The 25,634-nt window shown below is 37.8% G+C and overlaps 1 protein-coding gene across 5 annotated transcripts in view; it reads right to left on the bottom strand.

Moving 5' to 3' along the window:
- LOC120782686 (rho GTPase-activating protein 7) overlaps positions 1–25,634 on the bottom strand; it is a 246,354-nt gene that overhangs the window by 67,532 nt on the left and 153,188 nt on the right. For all 5 annotated transcript variants that reach the window (XM_040115081.1, XM_040115105.1, XM_040115114.1 and 2 more), the window contains 2 exons: positions 16,991–18,877; positions 541–1,121 (listed from right to left, as the gene is read on the bottom strand). In XM_040115081.1, coding sequence (XP_039971015.1) covers positions 541–1,121; positions 16,991–18,827 — 2,418 coding nt within the window. In that variant the 5' untranslated portion in view covers positions 18,828–18,877. The remainder of the gene's footprint in view (positions 1–540; positions 1,122–16,990; positions 18,878–25,634) is intronic.

Below are 25,634 nucleotides of genomic sequence, written 5' to 3'. Positions count from 1 at the left end.
TAAACTTATTCAAAGCTCTAACAAACCTGACGTTATTTTACAAATAAAAGCATAAAATAGCTCTGTCATGTCATTTGTAATAACAACTTATAATTTAAAACAAATAAATCTACCTATTTACTTATTTTTTGCATAAAAAAATTTCTCTTTGAACAAAATATTAAAATTATTAGTATGGCCACAAAGAAATTGTGTACATGTCGCTGCCTTCTTACAAATGTTTACAGCTCACTGTCCTGCTGCCATGTTGTGTCGCGCTCTATGTGTTCAGCACTTAACTTTGAAAAAAATTGTGCGAAAAAGCTAATAGCATAAACGCAAATCCGACGTGGACGCACCAACATGGGTAAACACAAACAAAAGTTGCGTAAATGAAAGCTTTTTACTTTCTGTATTTGAGTTAACTCTCAGTATTTACTGTTATATATGTATGTATGTATGTATGTATACATACGTGTTTGATAAATAGATAAAATCATTGCAAGACTTCTGAAATTTGAGAAAAAAATACATACATATGTATATATTTTTTCAACTCACCTCTACTCGCTCCAGATACTCCTGGAAGGCCGTGTACGAGTCCTCGCCGTCGTCATCAGTCAAATCGCGCACCACAGCTAAATCGAGATTGTCCAGAGTGGCGGCCAATTTGCGGCAGTTGTCCGCCGTCGCGTCACTCGACGTGTTATCAGCTGACATGGCCGCCTTGCCATTGTGGTTGACCGCGCAGCCACTTCCGCATTTCGCGTTATTGCCGCCGCCAGCACAGCTGTTGTTGACGCTACGGCGCGGCATGGTTGCATAACCGGTGCTGCGTGCCAGACTTGAGCCCGCGCTTCTTGTCACAGGCGTCGAAGCTACTGCTGTGTGAGCCGCAGAGACTGATGTTGATTGAGGCGTTGCGGCTGCTCTCGAAGCAGCAGTTTCTGTCGCTTTTGCAATTTCCGTCCCGCCCATCACATGAGCTTGACTTGCATTGCTGCTCTCTCCGTTAGTTGTACACGGCTGTGCTTCACTTTTTCTTGTCATGTTTTGTTTGCCATTGCTCTGAATTTGGTTGTGATTCTGAGCTTGTTGCTGATGTAGCTTAATGGAGTTGTCATGATTTCGCGTTTGTTGCTCTGTGAGTAGGGAAGAGAAAGTATTGAAAAAAACTTATTTATAAGTGCATGTCAACAAATTGAAAATATAGAAAATGCAAATTACTAGACAATTAGATAAAAGCGAGAAATACTTGAAATTGCAGCGCTCACATTGCAGTTCATTCCGTACTCTTCGGCACCAGCACTTGGCGCTCACACATTTCAGTTTGATCTATCAACTGACTGCGTCTTCACAACTTACATCTGTTAACACGTGCCAATTTGTGCTCACTTGCAGTTCCCCAAAGCTCATAACGCTTGCCTCTGCTGTCATCAGCCATATTAATGTACGCTACCGGATAACAGGTGACCGATAACTCCAAACTTACATACATATACTATATATGATTATGGGCGCGCTACAAAAGTATCTTGAGTGCTTATGTACATATGGATGTACATGTGTTCTTAAGAAAGTTTTGTCAGTGAAAAAGTCGAAGCTTTTGAGGGTATTTGGAAAGCTCGTGTGCATATAATATAATATACATATGTACATACGAGCCTATTCTGAGACAATATCGGTTTTTCCAGCGCCTACTGTCACTAACTCATTGGCAGCATTCTTCGAAAACGTCTTCAGTATTTTTTCTAAATTTACTTGTATGTCTAGGATTAGAAGAGGTTTGTAACTGAGATTGTTCATGAATAGACAACATTTCGATAATGAATGTACTAAATTTTAATTTCTAAGTAACTATTTCCATCAAAAATTTTACTTACAAGGTTAAGTTCTAAACGCCTGGTAATCGGATACATTCTTTAACCTATAAATCCTTTCCTAATGCCCTAAGACCAATGCCCTAAATTATTTTTGAACGGAATAGCTAAGTAATTAAAGTTAGATTCCATTGAGCCATTTCCCAATATAGGGCTCGCATTTAAGTAACTTGCTGATTTTCTTACAACATTGGCAAGTGTCTTCAGCCTGTTTACTTTTATAAACCGTTGATTTTTCTTAAAAAGGTATTAAATCAAAATACACCACAGCTTCTACAGCTTAACCAACACCATAGCAGTAATCATATGGCTCCATAATATTTGTGGAAGCACCTGGTTATAAGATTCAAATTTCAAAATGATTTATACAAGTTCATAAAATAAAGGTATAAAGAATAAAATCGAGCGGGTTTGAAAGGTGGATATCATAACGTGTATATCCCGCCGATAAAAGGACGCTCTGACCCACAAACTCAACGAGCTTGTGAAACGAAGCAACAACAACAAAGAAAATTCGAATTTACGGTCGAACCGAAATTGAGAGGCAAGTAACAGAACTCACGCGACTTCCCACTGCGGAGCCATATGCAGTTCTTTTAAAAACAATTACATACCTATGTATATACATATGTATACATATATGCATAGCAGTACTACTTTTGTGTATGTGTGTTGCTATATAAAGTTATTCGATTTTATAGCGCATGCGTGCGTTCGATTGATTCTTGATTAAATGCGAAGACAGTGTAGACTATGACAGCCATGCTGTGGAATCGGCCGTGAGCTGTGTCTGCCGCCAAATTCATTTTCATTAGCCACTGAGTGACCCTCAATGAAAGGCTGATGTTGCTCGCGTCAGCCACTCGTTACACAATTCATTCGTAAATCAACGGACGCAATAAGACACCACTCACACACACACCCACCAGTGTAAGCATTGCATAAATTTTAAGGGCCACCATGTACTAAATACGTTTTTATACCCAGGGTATATTGAATTCATCCCGAAGTTTGTAATACTCAGAACACAATTTCAGGGATCTTATAAAAAAAATACATATACATACATATGTACATATGCACTATATAAATGATCAGCGTGACGAACTGAGCCGAATTAGCTTTATCCGACTGTCTCTCTGTGTATACACGAACTACTCTCTAAGTTTTTAAGATATCGATCTGAAATTTAGCCCACATTCTTTTCGTCTAATCTTTTGCATTTGTGAAAGGTATTTATTATAGCTTCGGTGCAACTGAAGTTAACGTTATTTCATGTTTACTTGAACTGTGTAACATAGGCTGTATTCATAAAATTAGTTGGGAAACGTACCAGTAAAGTTTGTAACTAGTATATTCTCCTTGAATTCTAACTTGATTGAACACCATCACATTTATATACTTTATAGAACCACTTTCTGATGTGATTCTAACCATATAACTTTATGGTTGAAGTTTTGGAACTTGGCTTTTTGGATCGAGTCCGATAATCTTCCTCTCAGGCGATGTCCTTGTAGAACATCTTTGCGTGATTAGTTGGTATTTGGTAAATTTTCCTTGTAAAGTTGCTTATAAGTAGTTACACACTAGTTTATAACATGTTGATCTGACTGCTGTGTATACATGTACATATGTACAAAGCTTGGTCAGTACTTGCACATATGTACATACATACATACACACTGATCAACTCAATTGACTGAGTACCCCAACGCCGGATTTTTGCAACGTTTTACTCTTTTTCCAGTTTGCCCGCCTCAATTTAAAACCAGCCGCTGTCTGGGAGGTCTGCTGTCTCGCCGACCAGTTTCCGCGTCTTCCGCTTTTCTTCTTCGCACTGGCATACTACATTGATTTGCATCATAATAAAAGGAGTAAATATCGACCCACCGCATATGAGGAGTCTCCTGGACAGAAACTTTATGCCTTACTTTTAATTGGTAATTTTTGCACAATTACTTCCTTTTATTGATAAAATTTTTACCTAACTTTGAGACATTGTTTTATCATAAAAGCAAAGTTGAGTAAACATCTACATAAATAAGCGCAGAAATACAATTTTTTAATACATAAATCAATAAAATTATTTTAAGTAGGTAATGCATTGAAATATAAATATTTTATGCCTTCGATTTACGTAACTTCAAATGCAATATAAACTTTCCCTGGTATTTTCCCCAAAAAATTGTAAGTACCTATGTATATTTACATACATAGATATATGTATATGTGAATAAAAATATTTTTTTAAAATTTTTTTACTTGTATATGTATGTATATACTGTTGTTGTAATCAAATCAGCGATCTCTGCGCCGTGTTTGGCATGGGGGCCAACGTTGAAACTGCATTATAATTGACTTGCAAATGTTTAAATTTCAATTACTGCTTTTTAAAGCTCAAGCCAATTCAGCAGTAGCGGGGAGACTTGTAAACAAAAAAATTGTTTTGTTAAACAGTAATTTGTGTTTACGTATTATGCTGTTTTTTTTTAACAAATAAATTTTTAGCAGCTTTTTATGCGATGGTAGCAAAAATGGGTGTGTCCGGCAACAGCATTTTTTATTTCTTTTACCGAGAATTTGATTGTTTATAAAATTGGCCGCCTTGGGGCAACAAACACAGTTAAATATTATTTTTAGATTTTATACCTCTTATAAAAATTAATGGTAGTTGTATTAACCAGAATGAAATAAAAAATTCATTGGTCTCGAACCATGAAGAGAATATTTACTATTGCATTCATTCATTCTCCTCAACAACAGAATGATGAAATAAACCCATATGACATTATTTCCGCTTTGAACACCTCTTTATAAATATCATGGAAAATAAGTGCGAAATTTCAAATACATTTATACATATGTACATATGAAAAATTTTCATTTCATCTTATACTAATTTAGTCCAATCGGAAACCTTGACAATCTCTTAGAAGGCGAATATATTTCGAAAATATACGTTTAAATATAAAATGTTCGTAACCGGGTTTCCGTTGCTCCAAAACAATTTTTATCCCATAAATGTATATTTAAGCTGATAACATAAACAGACCAGATAATGTCCTTCAAAAATGATGCTTAGTCAAGAGCTTCTTAGTCGTGTGTGAAGCAAATGAATAGAAGTACCAAAAGCAAGCATGTCTCAATTTGGGTCATATTTGAAGAACAATCTTTTCCGGTTCAATTTTCATTATTATTATTTTACTGATTTCTGTAGCCGGTATTGATTAATAGTTTTCGCTGAATTTCAAACAAAGGTCACTGATTGACTTTGAACTATTCTGTATCTGTAATTAAAACGGTCGATTTGCTTGGGGTCCAAAAAAACGGGAATTTCGCTTATAGGTTTAAAACCGGTAATTTTCAAGCGAAATAAAGTAATTTAGGAATTATTAAAATTTGTTCTTCAGTTTTTTAGATTTCCGCAAGAAATTTAATACACAGGCTTACTTTGATATTGTGTTGATTATTTGTCTAAATTACTAGATCCGATAACTACATAATACATATACGAGTATGTATGTATCTCCCATGTAATCGATAATTTTCGTTTTATTTTCCGTAAGCGTTTCTACTTCTTGGAATTTTGAATTGATACTGAACCAGTAAGGAAGAGCTAAGTTCATTTATATAAATCTTTATATAAGAAATGGAAACTAAGGGAAGAACTGACCCGATTCAACCCATTTTTGACACACAGACAGACTACAATCAGGAAAAGATTCTCTCTGAATTTCAATTATACATTTAACACATTGACAGATATTTTCGGTAAAAAGTCAACTACAAACACTGCGTTCACATATTGTTTAGTCATAAGGTGGCACATTCTTGATTTGTCTGCTGGAAAGTGGAAGTTTCAAATGGAAATTAAATTTGTGTTAAATGCGAAGTAGGCGTGGCTGCACTTCGATCGCCCGTTTTCACAGATAGGAATATCAGAGGTATGGTATTTGGTTGAAATCGGTAGGGCGGGTCCTTAGATATGGTAAAATTGGGCGGTGCCAAGCCCACCGTACGATGTAAAATTTAGTGCTTCTGGCGTATTCAGCTATTGATTTATAGCGCTTTTAGTACATTTTAACAGTACCGTTATATGGGGAGTGAATGAGGGTTATCATCTTGTTCCATCCATTTTCGGTGGGAGTATTTACGCTAGGCGAATTTAACTGTTGTATCTTAAGTGGTTTCAGAGATCTGCATATTAAACTTATTAGAGGGTGGGGCCACGCCGACTTTCGCAATATTTTTTTTCCACAGGTGCACTTTATGTCTTACTTTAATGTTTAGTTATGGTACAGTGGTCCGATTACGCCCATATACGAACTCGAATTTTTATTTTATTTTGCCAACGAACGCGCATATCAATTTATACTCAAGTTACAGCTTGCATGGACAGACATACATGTAGTTACTCGGATTTCAACTCACATCGTCATCCTGATCATTTATATATATCTAATCCTTTATCTAGCTCTCACGTCACTGTTGACAATCATAACTTTGAAGTTGTAGATAGTTTCGTATATTTAGGAAGCAGCATAAACAGAACCAACAATGTGAGCCTTGAAATCCAACACAGCATAACTCTTGCCAACAGGTGCTACTTCGGACTGAGTAGGCAATTGAGAAGTAAAGTCCTCTCTCGACGAATAAAAACCAAACTCTATAAGTCACTCATAATTCCCGTCCTGCTATACATATGGTGCAGAGGCTTGGACGATGACAACAACTGATGAGTTGACGTTGCGAGTTTCCGAGAGAAAAGTTCTGCGAAAGATTTATGGTCCTTTGCGCGTTGGTCACGGCGAATATCGCATTCGATGGAACGATGAGCTGTATGAGATATATGACGAAATTGACATAGTTCAGCGGATTAGAAGACAGTGTCTAAGCTGGCTAGGTCATGTTGTCCGAATGGACGAAAACACTCCAGCTCTGAAAGCATTCGACGCAGTACCCACCCGGGGAAGCAGAGGAAGAGGAAGACCTCCACTCCGTTGGAAGGACCAGGCTACGCTTGGAATATCCAATTGGCGCCACGTAGCGAAAAGAAGAAACGACTGGCGCGCTGTTGTTAACTCGGCTATAATCGCGTAAGCGGTGTCTACGCCAATAAAGAAAAAGAAGAATCCTTTATGTATCTCCGTTAGGTGAACATCACTGTTGTACTCTGTAGCAACATGTTGCAAGAGTGTATAAATATGCACCGTCTCCGACTGATACTCAGCGCGAGTGGACTATTCCTTCTCTGTGGTGCTCATCAATTTTCTGCTTTCCGCTAAGCATTATTCTTTTGCGCGTAATTTCAAAGTTGTAACAACACACGTGTTAATTACATTACAAGTGCCTGTGCTTTAATTAGGTACATCCAAACTAAAGAAATTCTAAAAATTAAAACTGTGAACAAATGCGCGATACGTGATGCTATAAAATTACATAAAGCACAAGTGCCCAGCCTTCCAAACACTACTTTTGCAGAAAAAGTAAAACAAAACGAATCAAAGAATTACAACAACTCAAAACTTCCTACAGCACATTCCATTCATATACCTTCCGAATCCAATAAAACTTCGTCTGAAGTCTCTCACACTGACACTGTAAAGAGCACTAACATTGCTCAAACATATCTTACTCCAAACGCCAACAACGACTTAAACACCTCAGCAACCTCTTCTTACGCTCTAAAACTAAATTATATACCAAAAAAAGTAACACAATAAATCCAGTAAACTCTCAATCTCTCCCATTTGTTTCTCTCAATTCTTCCTCCCACAAAACTCTTAACAGCTTTGCTAATAATTCCACATCTCAAGCTACTAACTCCTCTCATTCCTTTATCAGCGAACTACAATCTCACCACACTTCAAATGCTTTTATCAACAACTCATAAATAACCCATTAATTACTCAACGATACAGTCACTCAGACCGTGATCAGGTTATGCCAACTCTCGACGATGAAGAAATTTAATCCATTCTTCTTTGTCCTATGTGCTCTATGTTCAATATACTTCAATGGAACATAAAAGGCTTCTACAACAACAACACTGAACTTGAAATTCTCATTAAAGAAATCTCACAACACTTCATTGCCATACAAGAAACTCATCTTGCTGTAAATAAAGATGCTTTTGTACCAAATAAGTTTCTCGGCTATTTCTTAAATTTACCTCAGAATTTAACAAACAAACAAGGTATTGCTGTTTTAGTAAGAAAAGACATTCCACATAAATTCCTCGAAATCCATTCAAATATAGCCTCTTTAGCCATTCAGATATCCAGAGAATTGAAATTTACGATTATTTGCTTTTGTATTATTTACTGAGCTTCAGCAAATTCTCTCCTCAGTACCCAAGCCCGTAATCCTGGTTGGAGATATGAATTCGTGGTCCCCATTATGGGGCTCCCCTCGAACCAACCAAAGAGGATTAATTCTGGAAAACTTAGTTCTTACAGAGAATCTTACCGTATTGAACGATGGTGCTGTGACTCATTTTTCAACTAATAATTCTTTTACGCACGTCGACCTATCTATTTGCTCTACCAATATAGCTCCAAAAGTAAATAGCCATACTCTGGATAGTTTGTGTGGTAGTGACCACTACCCAATAGTAACTGAAAATGCAATGCCATCCTTTGCAAAGGCTTTTCCTAAACCAAAGTTCCTGAAAGGAAAAGCAAACTGGTCTAAATACACGCAAAAGGCACGCGCAAATCCCGGTATCTCAAAATGTCATTAAAGAGGCGGCTAATATCACCAAACTATTAAGGTCTGCAGCGCACCTTTCAATCCCCCAAACTGTTTCTAAACCCCATAAAAAGTAGTTCCATACTGGTCAAAGGAGTTGGAGAGCTTAAGAAATCTAAAACAGCAGAACTGGAGACAATACAAGCTTTCCAGAACAGAAGCCAACCTGATTTTATACAAGAAAGCAAATGCAATTTTTCGTAAAAAAACTAAAAAAAGCAAAACGAATGTGCTTCGAAAAACGCACCACAGAAATAAATCCCAGTTCTAATCCTAAAAAGATTTGGTCGGACATTAAAATGCTAACTGGCTCACCTTTCCAAGTTCTAGCGACGGGAACTTTAGCTCTGCTTTTATAGATAAAAAATATGAAACTCTGAGTCGTAGGTGCAATCAGCTTAACTCGCCAGCTAAAATAATAGAATCAGAGATCACTTATCTAGAATTCGAAAGTACAATATTTTCTCTGTCTGGGAAACTCCTGGCGCAGATAGGATTTCATACGATATGATAAAAAACTTGCCTCCACCGCTTAAATTACGATTAATCAATCTGTACAATCAAATTTTAACGAGCGGAATTTATCCACAAAACTGGAAAATTGCAACAATTGTTCCCATACCAAAGTCTACTAACCCGTTCTCAGAAGTTCTAAATTATAGACCTATTTCACTTATACAAGTATGTTGCATGAGTAAGTTAATAGAAAAAATCGTCTCAAAACGAATTATGTGGTATACTTCCAAACAAAGTTTAATAGGTCCACATCAGTTTGCTTTCAAAGAGGGGCAAGGAACTTCCGACTTGCTCCTTCTTTTTGAAAGTTTCGTCTCACATGGTTTGTCTTCCCGCAATCATATTTCTACGCTCAGTCTAGATTTTGAAAAGGCTTTTGATCGTGTCGGAGCTCACATAGTACTACGACAATTAGAAAAATGGAAATTTGGTAATAAAATATACCATTTTATCAAGTCTTTTCTCACTAACCGTAAATTTAAAGTAAAAGTAAATAATGTTTTTTCCAGTTTACATAACTAAAAAAATGGAATCCCACAAGGATCCCCTCTTTCCGTAATGCTATTTGCTATCGCCTTTAATGAACTAAGCCACATAATTAGCAGACATAAGAACATTTCCCACATTACTTAAGCAGATGACGTTTTACTCTATTCTAAAATAAGTAATCTAAACCCTTTTAAAAATAAATTTTTAAAAATACCACCCGATATCTCTAACTGGTCAAATTGTTCTGGAGCGACTCTGTCGCTTAATAAGTGCAAATATTTTCATATATGCCGCAAACATAAATGTACGGATTTAAGCTTAGTTCATAATAATATTAATATTTTAAATGTTCTAGCTTATGTTTCCTTGGAATTACTTTCGACAAACGTTTAACTTTTAAAGAGCACTATCTTAGTTTAAAAAAAAACCTAGCTGCCAGGTTACATGTTATTAAATATCTATTTTCTAAATACTGCCTTATCCATCCAAACACTTTAATTAATGTTACTAAGGCTATAATATTGTCGAAGATTGACTATGGCTTACCAATATACGGAAATAGTGCAAAGAGTAATATGAAACTGATCTCTTCGACGTATCATGCAGCCGTTCGAAGGAGTATACGCGCCTTTCCTACATCCCCGATTCAATGCATCTTAGCCGAAGCTGGAATGCCTACCTTACAAGAAAGAATTGAATATACCACCATGAGGATTATCCCAAAGATCTTTCTCTGCAGAAATAGTATTATGTATATCACAACGATATGGGCCGCTAATAAAACACCAAGACGCACGCCAACATTGAACAGAGTGCTGGAATATGCTAAAATTTTAGGAATAGACTCGAAACCATCTTTACTGCCTCCCGTCAGTTCACCACCTTGGGACTTAAGCTACTCATCTTTCCTTCTCGGTTTAACAAATCACGCCAAGTCAACCACAAGCCCAACAGTATTCCAGCGCCTTTTTGAAGAATACAGAGCTCCTTTTCGGAACGAATGGACAATGTACTACACCGATGGGTCAAAGTCGAAGGACCACACGTCATTCTCTGTGGTCCAAGCCGTTGGGAAAACAGTAATAGCAGGGCATCTATCAAATTATGGATCAGTCTATACGGCAGAGGCGGTTGCAGAATACAACGCAATACTAGCAGCCTCAGAATCTAACGACAAGACGATAATCTGCGCAGACAGTATGTCAACTATTGCTAGTATCATGAATATTACTAACAAGGCACCCCTAATTTCTGAAATACGCACCAAACTTATACCAAAAGGCAAAGAAATCAAAATTATGTGGATTCCTGGTCACGCTGGAATTATTGGGAACGAATTAGCGGATCTGAAAGCAAAATCCGTAGCCAGGGAGCCATTATTTACCTTCAATTATATGGTGAGGGAAGATATCTTCCTACTCGTCAATAACTTCCTTAAAGAACAGAAAACAAATTCTTGGAACAGTGTGCAAAACTGGTACTCGAACTTCAACACAACTGGTATGCAGCCACATATTCCGTCCATCTGCCGAACAAACGACATTATTGCTTTTACTCGACTTCAGATTGGGCACACCATGGCCACGCACTCGCACCTGCTAAACGGTTCAAATAGACCACGCTGCGACATCTTCTCTATGAATGAACTAAGTTTAGTGCAACTAGAAACACACTATTTGATGACCAACCCATTTCGAATACGCTCAAGGTTTTTTCTGAGGAAAACATCCACAAGGTAGCCGAATTTTTGTCCAAAACTGGCCTTGGAAAATAATTTTAATTCTCTAATTATAAGTTATCTTACTTCCAAATAACTTCCTTTACTAACATCAATTATTTTAATAATTGTACTGACAGTAATATTGATCTTATATTTACCTTTTACTGGCTAATATATTAATATTCTAAGACAATATAGTTTTATACACAGAATAATGGGACCTGTCGGATCTCTGCAACAAGGAACTATAGATGCCCAAAAGTAAACAGATTTTTTTCATTCATACTTATACTTAGTCCTGCCATAAATTCTGTCTTTCTCAATGGAAGAGAATATTGCTTAAGTGCTACACCATGGCTTCTAAAACATCACTTCTGCCCCAGTTTTTTACAAATGTGAAGAGGAGTAGCCACCAAACCATTACAGCAGCTGGATGATGACGACGTTGAAACCTTGGAATAACATTTTTGGTGTTTGAAAGTTATTGCGAGATTTTATCGTTTACTCACAGATTTTTTTTTAAAAATTTTTCTAAATACATATATTAGGATACTTTCATGACAGTTGACTGCGTGTCACTGAAGAAGCCGTTTGCATCAGTTGAACCTAAATTACTTCAAGGGCGTTGTGCCAGTTGACCGAAGGTAGGCTTTCACGTCGAGATCATCACGAACAAGTATAGATGGTGATCGGGTCACAATTACAATTATTTTGTTTGACATAATTTGGCGTTTTCTAAGGGGATTTAAGCGAATGAGTTCGCGAAAAATTTTTATGATTGAAGTGGTTCGAATTACGTGATATAGTAATAATTATAGTAAAAATAATGGCGCTTTTCAGCGAATTTCGCTTCGCTCTATGCATTGTAAACTTTGTCACAAAATTTATAGCAATCTGATTGAAGTTTAAATAGTCATCCAATCTTTGAATGGCACGACTAAACTAAACTATGAAACTACTTCGTAGGTGATTCGAAATAAATATAATATTTAATATAATATATATGTATGTATATTGCTAAACTGAAATAAACATAACTGAATTAAGTTTTTATCTTCGATCGAAAATCTACAACTATAGATTTACGTAAAAGCATAGACAAAACAAAGCTGGACAAGCCTTACTTAACATACACTTGCCAATTTCAATGTGCCGTAAGCCAAAATTGGAGAAAACCTAAAATAGTAAAAATCGATCTATCACAGCAATTTGTTTAAACCAATTAGGCTTTTGTCGGATTGCTGGCAATTGTCTGTGTTGGATGGACAAACGTGGTGGTGAAGGCGCTGGTGTATTAATTCCGAAACTTTCACACTTACTTACTGCAAACACCGCCACAATTCAAGTAGATGTAGTACACCAAAGAAAGTGGCACACTCAACGAAGCGCTTAGATAAGCGTACAAAGGCGATTATATGGCAGGAGCCAGCGAATTGATTATATATGTATGTATCTTGTAAGGTACACAGTAAGAACGGCACTATCTTCAGCCATATCGAGCATTAAAGACAATTCATCTTAAAACACTAATTGAGGACTACTACAACAAAGCTAAACGGGCGCGAAGCCAAGTAAACACGTGGTTGCACAAGCAGCGCCAAAGCAGAGTACAATAGCAACGGCGGAGCGACAGACGCGTTGAAAATATGCTTAAAACCTTTAAGGGATAGACAAGATTATGTTGGAATAAAGATTAAGTTAAGATTAATTTTTTATGACCTCTGGAACCCCATGACTGACGTCTGTGAATACGGACAAGGAAGTACGCAATAAGCCATGCATAACAGCATGCCGCAGAGAATATGAAGTGCGTTTGGCCAAAGGAAGCTGGCTGGTGGGTCGTGTCCAAATAGGGAATAAAGTAAATCAAAGGACGACAAGGCAGCAGGTGCGTATGGTAGGGAAGGGATGTAGGTGACTCTTGTAGGATTGTCGCAGGTTTCAGATTGCGTGGAGCTCCAACACAGAGTACTTAAAACTGAGTTCATAATGCGACGCAATGTCTAACGAGACAACGGTCAAAAACAATCAACGCCAACGTAAGAAGAGAAAACGGCATGTAGGCGGTATCCGCGGACAAAGCTTATCTAATTCTGTCAATGCAAATTCAAGGCATGTAAAACGGTAATGTCAAAAGTCGAATCTCTGCAATGAAAAAGGACTGCAATTCAGTGGAGGACTGCATGGCTGAGTTGCGTTCATAGGTTGTTCACTGTTGGCTACCAACCGTATACTCTTGCGCGTATTGCTCACGTCTCGTTACAGTGCTACGCCAGCTTCATTATAGTCTATGCTCCTGAATCGCATAGCCGCAGCCGCTAGCTATTGCAGCACAACTTGATATCAACGCAGCGCTTCATTATGTCGGTTTCGGTCTATAAGGTTGGTACGCAGCTCTCAAGTAATTGCTCAAGAAAAAAATACATTATTTCTCAAGTAATTTTGACAGCTGGTTATGCATTGTGAACGATCTACATTAGAAGAGCAAGAGAGATTAAACAAAGAAAACAAACTTTGTGCGTAATATGTATGAGTGTACGTGTATGGTAACATAAATATTTTCATTGAGATTTGAGAAATGTTGTTGATGATTGGTAGGTTTTATACAACATTTCAAAATGGAATATACTTCATAATAATGATTTCAACTAATTTAGGATGAATTTGACGATTGCTTCGAATTTCCTTCAAGAAACAATTGTTGATTTGATGTTTCTTCGCAAAACCAGGTTTGCCATATTCACATTTTACTGAAAAAAAGTATCAAAAATTGGTACTAGATTTCTTGAGAGCTGCGTACTAGCACAAGTAAATTTATCGCAGGAAAGTTTCTTGACCGTTTCTTAAGCGTTTTTTTATATGAAGTTTTTACGTTTCTTGAGAGCTGCGTACTAAGCTTATACTACAATTCCTTGAAATATCGACCAGTCCACCACAGTGTCACAGGCGAGCGTTCGCAAATATGTTACATGACCAGCATACTGTGGACGAGAAGTTTAAACTCTGCATGCAGGCGGTCTTTATGTCACCTGAACTTTGTTTTGTTTTTGTTTTTTTTTTTGTTTTGAAATTCACTTCTTTCAAGCCTCATCTTCATATCGAAGAATACCAGCTATTTTTCTAAGCAAGTAGTAAGTGAAATATCCTTCATGTCACGTGGGAAACATTTAACTGCAGTCTTAAATTAAACTAGGTCACAGAGAATAAAAGAGTTTATTGAGGAATATTTCTCTAACTTTTAAAATATTTTCGAATGGCGATGTTATCTGCCAGATGGCATGACTAAAGAGAGAGTAAATAACGTATTCTCTTAGTAAATTGCTTCAAAAAATGTTTGCTTTCTTTCTGTGAATTGCTAGAAAAGCTATAGTATAATTATTCGATCGTTCAGGTTATATCGTAGCTAAAGTGGTCCGATATCGGTATCTCCAACTAATGAGCAGCTTCTTGGTAAGAAAAGAACAGGAGAAAAGTTACAGATCGAGATAGATAGATAGATATAGATTAATTAAAAAAAAAATGCTGTGAAGATGTCCGCTTATCTTTACAAAAAGCTTTCCATACAATAGCTTGCTTTTCATCTTAAATTTGAACCTATCCCAAAACCTGAAGAAATTTCAAAATAAAATTGCTTTTAAAGTGTTTTTAAGCCACTCAGGCGCGTATATTAAACTTGAAATGCACACTTTCGAAATCCATTAATAAAATAAGAGGAAATATATATGTAAATATGTAATAGATAAACGATATGATTTGATGTTTCCACATTTTTCTCATTTTATTGAAAGTTGTCGCTTCTATTATTTATTATTGTGAGGGACCCTTACAAAAGCTAGTATATGTGTACCTTTTAAAGGTGAATAAGCGTAGTGCAACGCGTACACAAACAAATATTATGCACGCAGTGGTGCGTATGACTGCACCCAGTGAAGAACAACAATAACAATGATATAAATGTGGATTGTATATTTTTGCAACAACTTCCATATGCTCAGCCTGGCGTATGTATGTACATATGTACATCTCTACAGCTGCAAAAAGCGTGCAGTTTGCATGAGTTGTTAGTTTATTTGCATGCATAAGCGCTGTCGCCTTTGGTATTACCAAGGATGTGGCATGCCACGACGTATGAAGCGCGCACTGAATAGCTAATTTGCCAATCTGTGTTGAATGGAAATGTAAAAATGTGAAACGAAACCTGATAAACGAAAAGAAAAAACAAGGACAAGACACATGCAAGACACATGCGAATCACAGCCATTACTACTAATTTTTTTCTCTAACGCGGAAGCAACACACCCAGTAATTTGTACTTTTTTCGATACTATTTGCGTTTGCTCGATTGCAAATGACTTGATTATTGCAAATTCGCATAATTGCTAGCAATTATTACCCTTATGGTTTTTGGTTTTGGCTTTTGTCTTTTCTAAGCTCAGATTCGTGCAAACGAGCCTCACCAGCATGACTCATCCGCTATTTGTTTTGATATTTGTTCACTTCAGCGCATGAGTCACTCAGTTCGGCGAGACGAATGTGACAACTGCCTCCGGTTGTGCACACTTGTACATAAAAAGCCACGAGAAAAAAGCTTTTATAATTTGCGCTGTAATTCGTTCAGTGGCGCATTGGGTCAGTGCCATTTTTTCTTTCTCTCGGGCTCCAACATATTCGTGCCCTTTTGACTTGTTTTAATACGGTAGTTGTTGTTTTTTGCATTATTCTCAAATTATGTACATTTTGCAATAACTTTTTTTGTACTCAGTGTGTGTGTTAGCAATCTTATGGCATATCACGTTCGGTTCGTGTTCAAATTTCATTGCAACTCGACGAATATTTTACAAAATAATACGTTGTTCTCTAACAGAACACACAATTATTTTAAAAGTATTTGAAAGCTGCATACTTGCAATAGAATGCTGTTATTTTTTAGCGGAATTTAACTAGAAGCAGTTAGCAAAGGCATAATTGCAATAATTTCTAGACGAAAGCAGGTATTCCTATTAAAAAGCTTTACAGAACGCATATACATACATACGGTATATGTAATCAGGTTTAGGTTAATCTTATCTTGGTCTTGCCTTAAGTTATTGTTTTTTCTTAAATTTTATGTCTGTAGGCTAAGCAAGGGTAGTTCATACTTCGAAAACGAGGTTTCGTTTAGGACCGCTGTTAAGTATTGCAACTAACGTTTTTGGAGTAGCCCATGGGCGACCATATATCAAAATATGTATTGAGAATGACAACTTATGGTAGTAATACTACTTTTCATCATAGTATAAAAAATATCAAAAATTTAAGATGCAATATATGTCTACTCCCTTTTCTATTTATTTACAAAAGTTTCCCGCATAATAATATACCAAAATGTATCTGCGTTCTTTAATCAACTACCAACCACGATAAAATAGGGCCTTAAATAATTGGACTATTATTTCGCCGCGGTTTTACTCCCAGCCTAATGCTAATTATTCTATAGTTCTAGTCATTTAGCCCCGATTTATCGAAACATCTCCACTCGGAGACGAATTAAAATTTACCCGAGCCACAGTTTATAACACGATGTGTCAATATATTGAAAGGAATTATGAAATTATTTTGCTTAAATCGTTACGCCTTTCCCTTTAACATTTATATACCCCTTATGCTGAACACTCACCATTCCCAGCGGCAAAGGCCGCAATGCGTTGTTTTACGGATGTGCGCGGTCTCGCAGCCGTCGTAGTTTCCTGCGGATTGCCTTGAACTACTTCTCCTCCCGCTCGAGCATTGCCCACACTATTGTAAGCTCGTGCCGACACTGTCGCGGTGACAATAGACTTTGTTATTGTGGTTGGTGTAGTGACTGGCGATGGAGTTTTAGACGATTCCGTCGAAGGCGTTCGCTTCACCAGCGTTGTTTTGATCACAGTTGTTAAGGAGGGTGTTGATGGGCGCGACGATGGCGTTGGCGATGCAGCAGTGTTGCGAAACTGCACCGCAGCGACTTCTGCTACAATTGTTGTTGCCGTGTTCGTCACGGACGCGGACGCGGACGCGGACGTGGGCATGTCGGTTGTTGCAGTGTTGCCAGTCATGTTCGTCGCTGTTCTCACACTGCAGGGCGCAATTTCCGTTGTGGTCGCTGTGGAAGCGTTGTCTGTCGCGACGCAGTCCTTTGTTGTTGCTGTCGTTGCGTTTGTGACTGGGGTTGTTGCTGTTGATCTCAACCCACACTCGACGCGCGAATGCTTGCGACTCGCCGCATTCGTTGTGGTTATTGTCATTTTATTCTGCAAATCAATTTTGCTGTCGCTTTCGCTGTTGTTGGCTTTATCGTTGTTATAGTTGATACTATTGTTTTGGCTTTGTTTTTGCTGTGCAGTCGATCGGTTCGAATCGGGCGCGGTCGTCGTTGTAGATGAGTCAAGTTGGCAATTAACGCGCGCTTGTAGCTCACTAAAGTCACCGCCGTCGCCTGTAATCTTAACACTTACACAGTGTTGTTTTTGTTGCGTTTGTTGTCCCTTACAATTAATATTGCTATGTTTAAGTTCACTATCGCTAAGTCTTTGGATTTTTTGTTGATCGTTCTTGTGGTCATCGGCCAGCCCGTCATTAGCCAGCTGTTTTTGTTGTTGTTGTTCACAAACAACACGTTTATCACTTTTACATGCGCCCGCACAATTGTTGCCAACAACTTCTCCTGTTGTTGTACTGCTGCCGCCTGCTACTTTCGGTTCACAATTGTCCGCAATCAGCGCACTGCTACCGTTATTACCATCGCTCTTGTCGTTTTCACAATCACAGATGTTGTTATTGTTACTGGTGCTCTTATCGTTAGCGCTTGTGTTGCCGCTGCTATTATGAAAGCTTTTGTCATGTCGCATTTGTTGCAAATGATCCGCTTTGTGGCATTGCGTTGCTAACTCTACTCTTTTGGGTTGTTGCTGCCTTTGCGGTATTATTGGCAATTGGGGCGCTGCATTCATTAGGCGCAATCTACGATTTCCGGCATTGTCGACAACATCACAGATATCATCGTAGTCGTCCGCAAAGTTATTACCGACGATTGTAGCAGCAGATCCCTCTCTGCCCTGTTGTTGCAATTGCAGCCACTTGTCAGTTTCACGCTGATGTCCGTCTAATTCTTTAAAGTTGACTAACGCTACGCTGTCCGCGCAATTGTCGGTGTTACCGTTTTTCGTCTCGCAACTTCGCACACTACTGTAGTTTCGGTCGCTGTTACCTTTGATGCTGATGTGGTTGTTGCTATCGCCTTGCCTATCGACATCATCGATGTACGTAAAATCATTATCTAAGAAAATATTGCGAGCGTCTAAGGTGGACTTCGCCTTTGGTTGTTTCAAGTTGTAGCGGCGCCGGTTCGGGCAACAGCAGAATTTCGTTGCCTTCGGCGAGGTGGGTGAGGCGAGGGGTGGGAAAGTGTTGGTGGCAGTTGCGGCAGCAGCATCAGTCCATTTCTCAAGTAAGGCCAACTCACGAGCCCTGGACATGGCAGCGAATGGCCATTGAAGATTGAAAGTCGAAGGGTTTCTCGGTATAACTGTAAAGAAAGTAGTGCAGATGAGATTAGTGAAAACTATATTTCTTCCAATTTACAAATTTATTTAAGCATACATATATTTACATATACTATTCGGTCATTTGATACTTAAAGTAACTAGTTGAAGCAATTTCAACACAAATCAAAGCTGAATACTGGACTAGTATTCCTATCTGAATGAACTATATCTTGTCGCTTTTCAAATTCTTGAGGGTGCCACAACTAAAAAATAAAGTCTGACTTCCCACAGATCACGGCGGAAATGAAAAATCTTAGTGAACTTTTGCAAGAGGTAAGCAACAATCACAACTGCAACAAAAAATGGAAAGACAGCAAAACTCGTTAGTCGATTTACTGTCGATACCGCGCGCACCTGTCTCGTCCACGCCGCTCAACTATGAGTTAAATGCCTTGAGGGCACTATGGCAACAGGTAGCAGATAGCCACGCGGTAGTCGCAACATTAGCATGCCAACAGTGGCAAGCAGCAGCCCCAACAACTCGGCCAAGTGAACAAGCGACAGCAACACCAACGAAAGCGACATCAGGCGGCAGCCGCATTTAGGTGATTAATTCGTTTTGGCCAGCAGGAAAATTAATTTGCTACGAAAGAAGATTTCGCTTTTTTCTGTTTACTCCGTCTCTGCTGCACGGACTTGTGCGCGCTTGGACATTAGACGGGAAATGGCCAGAGGAGCGTTGTTGAAAAAAATTAGCACAAAATATTCAATGCAATGCATTTTCATTGCAAGTGGCAGCTGGTGGAGTCACTACTCCTATTGCCTGTTGCAAGTCTAAGAGCACTGTTGTTGCAACACTTTAGTTGCCACTGCTTGTGCATTTGACTTTGGGTTGGTGTCTTTGTTGGTGTATTAATTGAGGTTTAAAATGATTTGTTTTTATTAAAAATCGTACTTTATTGCCAAAGGCATTTTGGCAAATTGGTATCTATGACATGCCTGCACATGAGCGTACTGTGTGCAAAAATAACGTGTTTTCTAGGAATAACTCCTGTTGATTGCATGATCAGACTTTTTTAAGCATATTTAAGAGAAACAATTTTGCGGGAAGGGTATATTTAAGCTAATCTAAAATCTAAAATGTAATTGTAAGACTTATGTGTGTCTTCAGTCCGAAGCATCTATAAATAGTTACTTTGGGTGAAACCGAAAACCTACCGTTCCAAACGACCTTATTTGAAGCATACTTTTTATATATTTTTTGGTAAAATAGATACTTATTTTATATATTTGGGGTACTCACAACCCGTCGTAAAGCATCGTAAAATCGTAAAATTATAAATTTTTACACTTGTTTAAAACAATGTTGGATTTCATACAAAAATGAGTTTACACATTTACAATTCTCAATGGTATGTTTTCAAATCGTTATAACTTAAAACTTTATGAGACTTGTGAAAACCCTAATTATATTTACTATTTTCTAGACCAAAAGCTTTATACAAGTTTACAAATACGCCTTAATATTCGCCGCAAAGTTTGCTTCAAAGTAGAAGCTTTCACCCACCCATAGTATAGCCTAATAAAAAGTGAAATGAAGCGCGAGGAGAAGAGTATAAGTTGCAAGTCTCAAAGCGGTCCAGAGAATTCAGATCTCAAATATTTAAAATCGTATGAGTTATACATTTGAAAAGAAAGAAAGAATAAACACGTAAGAACGGGCTAATTTCGGGTGTAACATTTCATACTCTTGCTAAGGATCAGAGCCGGTTTGTTAAAGTAACGACAAACATTATATGTAGTATAATTTCAGATATAAACGAATCTTCGGCTTTAATCTATAGTATACTCCATATTATCTTATATATAAAAATGAATGGCAAAATGTGTTGCTAAGCGCAAAACTCAACAACGCCTGGACCAATTTGTCCAATTCTTTTTTCTAAATGTTCGTTAAAGTTCAAAGATGGATTTTGCGGCGAGAAAAATCTCGAATAATGCTCGAGAACGGCTGAACCAATCTTGATGAAACTATCAGAGGTTGTTCGCTGTGGATCGGGGAAGGTTTAGAAAAAAAAACGTATGCTTTTCGTGAGGAAAAATCGGAAAATTAGACAATTCCAGAAAGAAACTTTTATCATACACATTTTTTTTTATTTGAATCGTTCAGATTTGTCGTTTGCTTTCTTTATTCCGGCTATTAAAAAAAAAAAAATTATTGAAAATTATTCAGTAAAAACGTTATGTGTGTTTCACAAAAAGTAATCTATTACAGATTGAAATTTGTTACGCTACCACGAAGAGGTCGCGCTAATATCCGTCGGCGTTTTTTTTTGCCATCAACGTATGGCAGCCCAAGACGCATGAACGAGTACTCCCAGGATGCGGTGACATACGTGCGGAATTATGGATCGCGGTCAATCAGCAAGCGATCGTCACGATGTCACAACACGACTTTTCAAACAACAGCTACAAATGTTTGATGGACTTTATCTTGAAGCAACGTATGGTATATAGTATACGGTGCTGTTAGATGCTGGATGTACTCTGTTGAGTTGCAAAAAAGAGGTTTGTCTCACGCATACATTCATTAGATGGTGGATTGTGGTTACACCATATCAAATTGATGAAATCATTTCTGCGGAAATTTCTGATGCAGAGAATGATCCAGTAATATACGAAGCGATGAAAAAGTATTCATAGACCTTGCGGACAACACAATCCCACGTCGGTTTGTATGTCTAACAATAAATGCACGAAACATTATCCAATTTAGAAGAGTGAATATCGAAGACATGGATCGTAATGTATACGCCACTATTGTCTAATTCACATTCAAAACTCATATCAATGTTGGGTATTGCAGTTTGGTGAAATCGATCAAATACGTTTGCAAGTCCGTTCCAAAGGAAGCAACATGGCGGTTATTGGCCGGGAACGATACTGTCGATATGTGAACTGCAATAAAAGGATATTTACTTTTGCAATTCATGAACGCTTTCCGACAATTGTGCGTGTCGCAGTTAATTTGGAAATGGCCAAAGATTGTATTTCAACACAGAGAATACATTACAGCCAGTGGGAACACCGCCAGCAACAAAATGAACATTGGCGAGTTTTTTCGCAACTTTCGTCAGTAATCCGTTTGCGAGAACGTTGCTCTATTCGAAAATACCTTGATATTCTACATGGAATGCATCGCCGAAGAAATAGTTACGCAGAAAGCAAGGCCAACCAGTAGATGGACATCCAGGTGTGTTCTCAACTAGTGCAATAGGACGAATTTACACAATCCACCTGAAAAACGACGACTGGTTCTACCTTTGGTTGCTATTGATCAATGTACGTGGTTCAACTTCATTTGAGTCTTTGCGTAGTGTGAATGGTACAGTGAGTGCAAGTTTTGGAGAAGCAAGCCAGCAATTACAATTACTGGAACATGATAATCACAGGAATCATCAGACTAACCTTCTGGGTTCAAATCCAGCACGCCGCAGGAAAGGCAGCGAAGATCACCTCTCAACTGAGCCGATTAATGGCCAACATAAGGGGCCCCAGCCAAGAAAAGAGAAAGCTCCTAATGTCGACGACAATCAGCGTCCTTACTATACGGAGCCGAGATCTGGGCAGACGCGCTTAAAAAGGAAAACCGGCGTAAGGTAATGGCCAGAGTGCATCGCACCGCAGCCTTCAGAGTTGCATCAGCCTACCGGACAGTATCAGGCGATGCAATATTAGTTATAAGCGGTAATGCCCCAATTGACGTTCTGGCATATGAAAGGAAAAATCTGTGGGATCTAAAGAAATCATCCGATAATAACAAAAGCGCAATACAACAAATATGGAAAGATACAATAACAACATGGCAACAAAGATGGGAGAATGAAAGTCGCGGCAGATGGAAAGCCAGGCTAATAAAAAATCTAGACTTATGGACAAGCCGTAAATTAGGAGAAGTCGATTTTTACACAACCCAGTTATTATTCGGTCACGGATATTTCAAAAAGTACCTCCACAGAATGGGAAAAGCCGAAGAGCCGTCATTCCTATATAACGACGCGACAGAAGACGACTCTGAACACACATTCTTTGAATGTGTGCGTTGGCAACGAGAACGAACCGCCATAGAAAACCTGGTTGGCCCAATAAATGCGGGCAATTTAGTCAGCGTCATGTTGGAGAGTGAAGCAAACTGGGAGATTATCAAGAATTTCGCAACAATCTTGCTTCGCAGCAAAAAGCGGGACCTGGACGCAGGTGCGCATATGTAAATCTCTCAATGAGAAAAATGGAACGCCACCCTGAAGTAATGAAAATGCGGTCCCGGAGTGGGCGACGGTTCCTTAGAGGGGGGGTTTTTAGTGACCTGCAAGTGGCACACACCGCTGCTGTAACGATAGCACCGATGATGCGGAAGGCATTTTCCACCCCCTCACCCGCAAAAAATAAAAAAAATGGGATACGAACAAAAATGACTTTGCCGAAGACATTTTACATCGAAAGATGAACTCATCACGAATGTTCGGACATTGGCCAAAACAAAACATACAAATCGATCGATTGGCAATGGCGACGACGCCGTGAATTATCCAGTGGAATTTCTAAATCCTTTGGAGAGGCTTGGTATGCCACCGCATCATTTGCGTCTCAAAGTTGGATCTATCATTATTACTCGTATGTTTCGCAATCTTCATGCGCCGAAACTGTGTAATGGAACCCGACTAATTGTGACGCACCTATCGAATACAAGGGAGCAGAATGCTTGATTCTACGAATTCCTTTGAGTTCGAACGATTTGCCATTTCAGTTCAAACGTATTACAGGACACAAGGATAGTCGCATAGTGTGTGGCATGAATTTGGAAATGCTATGTTTTTCACACGGACAGATATACATACGTGCGCGCTGACGAGTTGGAAAACCATATTTTCTGTACATCGGAACAGAAACCAAAAAATGTTGTTTATCAAGCTGCGTTACATTGAAAAAAAAAAAAATTATATGATAAATTCAATTTTTTTTTCATTTCAAAACACATAATTTCACGCAGGAAAACGGCTGCGGGGTCAGCTAGTACGTTCATATTATTAACAGAAAAACGTGCTCTTTGAGTTTAATTGAGATACGTTATATACCATCACCAACATATAACTACTAAAATCAAGCGAATGTTTGAATATTGTAATATTAGTTACATACATACAATTTTCACAAGATTTTATCCATTTTAAGCAAAAATATACATTGTTGTTAGAAAAATCAATTTTATTAAGATAACTGACACATTGACCGAAAATTATGGTATAAAGTCGGACGGACGTTAAAAAATTACTCTTTATAGGAACTGAAGGAATTATTGATCCGATTTATTCCAGTTTTGGCGCAGGAGCATATTATTACCTCTTCAGACTTCTCTCTGCGTTTCTGTAATATATCTCATGGATTGACTGACAAAAAGTTAGTAATAGGAACTGGAGTACATTTATTCGGTAATTTGGTGCTTAATTTGTATGACGGAAAGTGAAAAAACAGGTGGAATTTAAAATTTCGTTATACGGGCAGTAGGCGTGGCTATGATCCAATTTCGCCCACTGTAATAAAGGAATGTCAAATTTATGCTATCAACCTAATTTGATTGAAATCGGTCGAACAGGTTCCGAGAAATGGGTTTCCACCTAAATGCGGGCGGTGTAACGCCTATTGTTCAATTTTGACACCGGCCCCAATAAAGTCCTCTTGGATGTAAAATTTAATTTTTGATTATGTTATTATTCAATTTCATCCATTTTCCCACTGCTTTCACAAATTTGCCTAATGTAGTTTAGTTATTGTAGCTTTATCGCCTGTACCAAATTACAGGTTTATATCCTTGTTCAGTGTTTAGTTATGACATATTTTTTGTTAAGGTACACGGGTACCAAGTTTCAATTAGATATCTTAATTAGCTGAACGGACAGACAGACAGTCACGCGGAATGCAACTCGTCACAATCGTTAGGTGAACAAGACGTTAGTTACACTCAGTAGTATTACACTGTAGCAACATGTATTACATAAAAATACAATAGATAATTATAACAACAAAATGCATGGCAAAAATATTGAAATTTAAAAATGGAGAATTTTTACAGAGGACAACTTCAAGGAACCACTGAAATAAGGAATAACAGAAGTTTGTATTAGTTAATCGAGCAATCGAGTATGTATGTATATGTGATCTGCTTCTTGACTAATGATCGCAAGAGCACATTTTATAGATTTACATCCATGTAACTAATATGTTAACAAGTGGCGTCTGATCGGTATTATCGTACAACGTCTAGACGCTATAAATTGGCAAGTGCGAACTCAGAACGTGACCAGAAAACACATTCAGTTAACGATAATGAAGGCGCTAAACTAAGGAATTGATGTTTATGTTTTACGTCTTTACAAAATTGTTGTTATTGTATTGTAATTGTCACGTATACATTTTTTTTAGTTTAGAAAATTTGTTACAAACCCGAACATGATTCTTCAACATTAATTTTGATTTTTCTCATTTTATTTTTTGTAAAAAGAAAAAAGTATGGAATAGTCGTTGAACTATCTTAGAAATCAACATAATAATTAGCATTGCTTTGTTGAAAACGTTTGCGTGGATTTGTTCCTTTGAATATGATTTGTTAATGGTAGGACTTAAACAATAGAACGTAGAAAACAAAACACAAACGAAGGCTAAAGAACAAAACTTAATAAAAACGATCGAAAGACTGAAATAAAACAATTATAGGAACTTATGTCAAATCTACATTGTAGC

Source organism: Bactrocera tryoni, chromosome 1, assembly GCF_016617805.1.
Source record: "Bactrocera tryoni isolate S06 chromosome 1, CSIRO_BtryS06_freeze2, whole genome shotgun sequence".
In the NCBI taxonomy this organism is placed as follows: Eukaryota; Metazoa; Arthropoda; class Insecta; order Diptera; family Tephritidae; genus Bactrocera; species Bactrocera tryoni.
The sequence above is the reverse complement of the archived record's forward strand: the minus strand, read 5'-3'. Positions and strand labels throughout refer to the sequence as shown.